The following is a 3,474-nucleotide window of genomic DNA, read 5'->3' as shown; positions in this document are numbered from 1 at the left end:
AGCATAGAAATTCAGAATTGGTTACCAAAGGAACTGAAAGATTAAAATATGCAAGCTATTTCCTGGACTTTATCAGGTTATGTCAAATTTGATGCAATAAGGTTTCTCTTACCCCAAAACATACAGCAGTCTGTGCTAACTGGTTTCAGAGTAGCAGCCGTGTTAGCAAAAAGAACAGGAGTACTGTGGCACCTTAGAGACTAACAAATTTATTAGAGCATAAGCTTTCGTGGGCTACAGCCCACTTCTTCGGATGTAGTTTTCCAGTTAGGACCACTTCCCCCAGTTCAAATGGTTCTATGTCTTCCAAACAATCTTGTTGCCTTCAGTATAGGTGGGGGAGGAGAAATGGGTTGATGATGTCACTGTCCCTTCTTTTATACTCTCTTCCAGGTGCTGGAACAATCATTGCTGTGTCATAGGGTTAGGTAGCCCCATTGCCTACGTGCCCTGCATCCAATCCTTCATATGAATTGTAAAGTTTTGCTTACACCTGTTATCCCCAAAGAAAACAGGACCACGCTGACCTCTCTTAAAGGTGAGGTCAAGATGGCAGCATGATGGATAGAGATGTTTTGATCAAACCAACATGTATATACAAGGTAAAGGGTGGTAACTAACCACGTCAGAAGTTGGCAACTGACCATGTCGGAAGGGCAGTAACTAGCTACATCAGAGGGCAATACATAACTTGTTTGGACTGGTGCATAAAATGGAGTGTCAGAGGGAGTGTCTCTGTCCAGCCCAGGAGGGAGTGGAAAGTCCCACCACTGACTGAGTTGGTCCATTGTCACGGGCATACATGTGCTAGTGTAACTGTAGACATTGATCCAAGAAGCTAGGACCGTGCTTCATTGGCAGTAAAGCTGGCTGGGTGCCTTTGCTATAAACCAGCTCTTCTGGTATCATTGGGCAGTTCAATTGGAGCCTGCCATATGGGCTATCTGGCCAGAGGCAGTGCAGCATGCAGCGAGAACAGAGAGAATACACACACACAGTCAACAACTGACAACAACACCCTTTGTGTACATGAGGCTTGACACATAAGGCTTGTGTCCACAGTTCCATTGTTATTTCCAAGGAGCTGGTCTGTGGGTGTTTCCCAGACTCACAACATGTTTCAGGAACAAACCTATAGCTAAATCTCATAACTTTATATGCAATGGTAATACATATATTTCAACAGGACAGTAATGTTCAGTAGATTATGACTTTTCCAATGATACCTAACAAGGCATACTTTATACAAAATACCTTATAATTTTTTAAAAAGTGGTTACCATAATAGTGTAGACTAATGCAATGCAGTCTGTTGGACAGACAATCTGATTGACTTCAGGGAGTTGGTTCCAGTGCCAAGATTTTCAATTACAGGAGCCAGTGACAGGCAGTAGCGTACAAGCACTAAGATAAAAACAGTCTTCTAGACTGAGGTTTCAAAAGAACCTATGGGAGTTAGCTGCCAACCTCATATGTAAGGTCATTAGGATGTGGTCTCCTAACTCCTAACCCTAAATCCATATTTAGGCACCTGCCTGATTTTCAAAGGTGCCGAGCACTCAGTAGTGTTGTGCTGGAGATAGACCCTATTTCTTCCTGCGCCATGGTGGAATGGAAAAAGCAGCCCCATGTTAAAAATCCAGTGGAAGTTCCTGCCTTCTCCCCTGTGAGGCCAGGATTTTCAAATCAGCCTATCAGAGTTAAGTGTCTGACTCACATTAACTTTCAGTGGCATTTGGGTGTCTAACGCCCTTAGGCTGCTTTAAAATCCCAACCACCATCCACAAGGGGAAGCCTCTCCTTGTGGATCATCATATCAGGAGAACTAGTTGTCTCTCTGCATTCATATACACCCCACTCTCTCTCAGAATCATGAAAATATGCAGAGCTCTATAATTATTCTCCTTCTTTGTACTACTCTGACTGGGTACAGAAGGCACTTACAGATGCAGCCAGAAAACACCACATCTAAGTGTTTGATTCCATCCAGTCACGTTGCATTTGGAATGGGACTATTGACATGGCACTGGATGGCATTTTTAGCCTGTTTGCTTTTTTCCTGCTTTACCCTCTTCTCTCCACAGCAATGGACAACCAGACAGTGGTGAGCGAGTTCGTCCTCCTGGGCCTGACCCATCTACTGGTGTTACAGCACCCTCTCTTCGTTCTCTTCCTCCTGCTCTATGTCACCAGCCTGCTGGGTAATGGGGTCATCATAGCTGTGGTGCTGGCTGAGCCCCGGCTCCACACCCCCATGTATTTCTTCTTGAGCAACCTCTCCTGCCTGGACATCTTCTACAGCACAGTCACCGTGCCCAAGATGCTGGCCGGCTTCCTCTCGGGACAGCAGACCATTTCATTTGCAGGCTGCCTGGTCCAGCTCCACTTCTTCCACTTCCTGGGCAGCAGTGAGGCTGTGCTGCTGGCCGTCATGGCCTATGACCGCTATGTGGCCATCTGCAACCCACTGCGCTACAGGCTGCTCATGAGCCCACAGGCCTGTCTGTTCCTGGCAGCGGCCACCTGGGCCACTGGCTTCCTACATGCGCTGATGCACACGGTCATGACATCTCAGGTGCATTTCTGTGGCCCCAACCTCGTCTACCACTTCTTCTGTGACATCAAGCCCCTGCTGAGCCTGGCCTGCAGCAGCATCCGCCTCAACTTGGCCCTGCTCAACTTTGTAACTGGAAGCATCGCGCTGAGTCCGTTCATCCTCACACTTCTCTCCTACCTCTACATCATCTCCTTCCTTCTCCTGAAGGTCCGCTCCCTGGAATGCAGGAGAAAGGCCTTTTCCACCTGTGCCTCCCACCTCACCGTGGTGTCTCTCTTCTATATGCCAGTCCTTGGTAATTACCTGATTGCCTCTCCGGGTTCCCCCTCTGAAAGAGATATGATACCCACCCTCATGTACTGCATTATCACCCCAGTTCTGAACCCCCTGATCTACACCCTGAGAAATGAGGAGGTAAAATCTGCCCTAAAGAAATTCCTGAACAGAAAACTTTTCCCTTAAAGAATATGAATTAAATGAAGGCACACACTGTTCAATTACAATTAAAGCATTTTAGTCTTTGTTGAGCCCACTGATTTTTAAAAACCCTTTGCATTTTTTTTCTGGTGTCACTACAGGGCAGAGTTAAGGTTGTTTGGCTAGCATAACATCATTTCTCATAAGATGTTTGGATTTTCTTTAACTGTAATGGTGAATATCCTGTGTGTATTTTGGGAAAATTTCAACATCCTTGTAATATATTTATCCCTAAATTACTGACATGTACTCATGCACTCCATCTTAATGTCTGCTGATGGAGACATTTTCAGTTAGAAACATAATGGGTGGAAGGAAGAGGGACTGACCATTATTTACATAAAATCAATAAAAATATTCAAATATTACCTATGCATAATATTTCAGTGTGTTTTGACTCTATGGGAAGTTACAGAACTCTGTGACAGGACAGAGTTAAG

At 45.3% G+C, this 3,474-nt stretch overlaps 1 protein-coding gene across 1 annotated transcript; it reads left to right on the top strand.

Annotated features, from left to right (window-relative positions):
* Positions 1-2,086: 2,086 nt before the first annotated feature.
* LOC112125252 (olfactory receptor 12D1-like) lies at positions 2,087-3,019 on the top strand. Its single transcript, XM_024223687.1, has one exon. The coding sequence runs from the start codon at positions 2,087-2,089 to the stop codon at positions 3,017-3,019; it is 933 nt and encodes a 310-aa protein (XP_024079455.1).
* Positions 3,020-3,474: the final 455 nt, after the last annotated feature.

The sequence above is a fragment of the Terrapene carolina genome, unplaced genomic scaffold (assembly GCF_002925995.2).
Source record: "Terrapene carolina triunguis isolate 2854851 unplaced genomic scaffold, T_m_triunguis-2.0 Scaffold35231, whole genome shotgun sequence".
NCBI lineage: Eukaryota > Metazoa > Chordata > Testudines > Emydidae > Terrapene > Terrapene triunguis.
This window is presented reverse-complemented; position numbering and strand designations above follow the sequence as displayed.

Bases quoted from the DNA above. Each gene is read 5' to 3' on its own strand.
- LOC112125252 (XM_024223687.1), top strand. From the start codon at position 2,087: ATGGACAACCAGACAGTGGTGAGCGAGTTCGTCCTCCTGGGCCTGACC.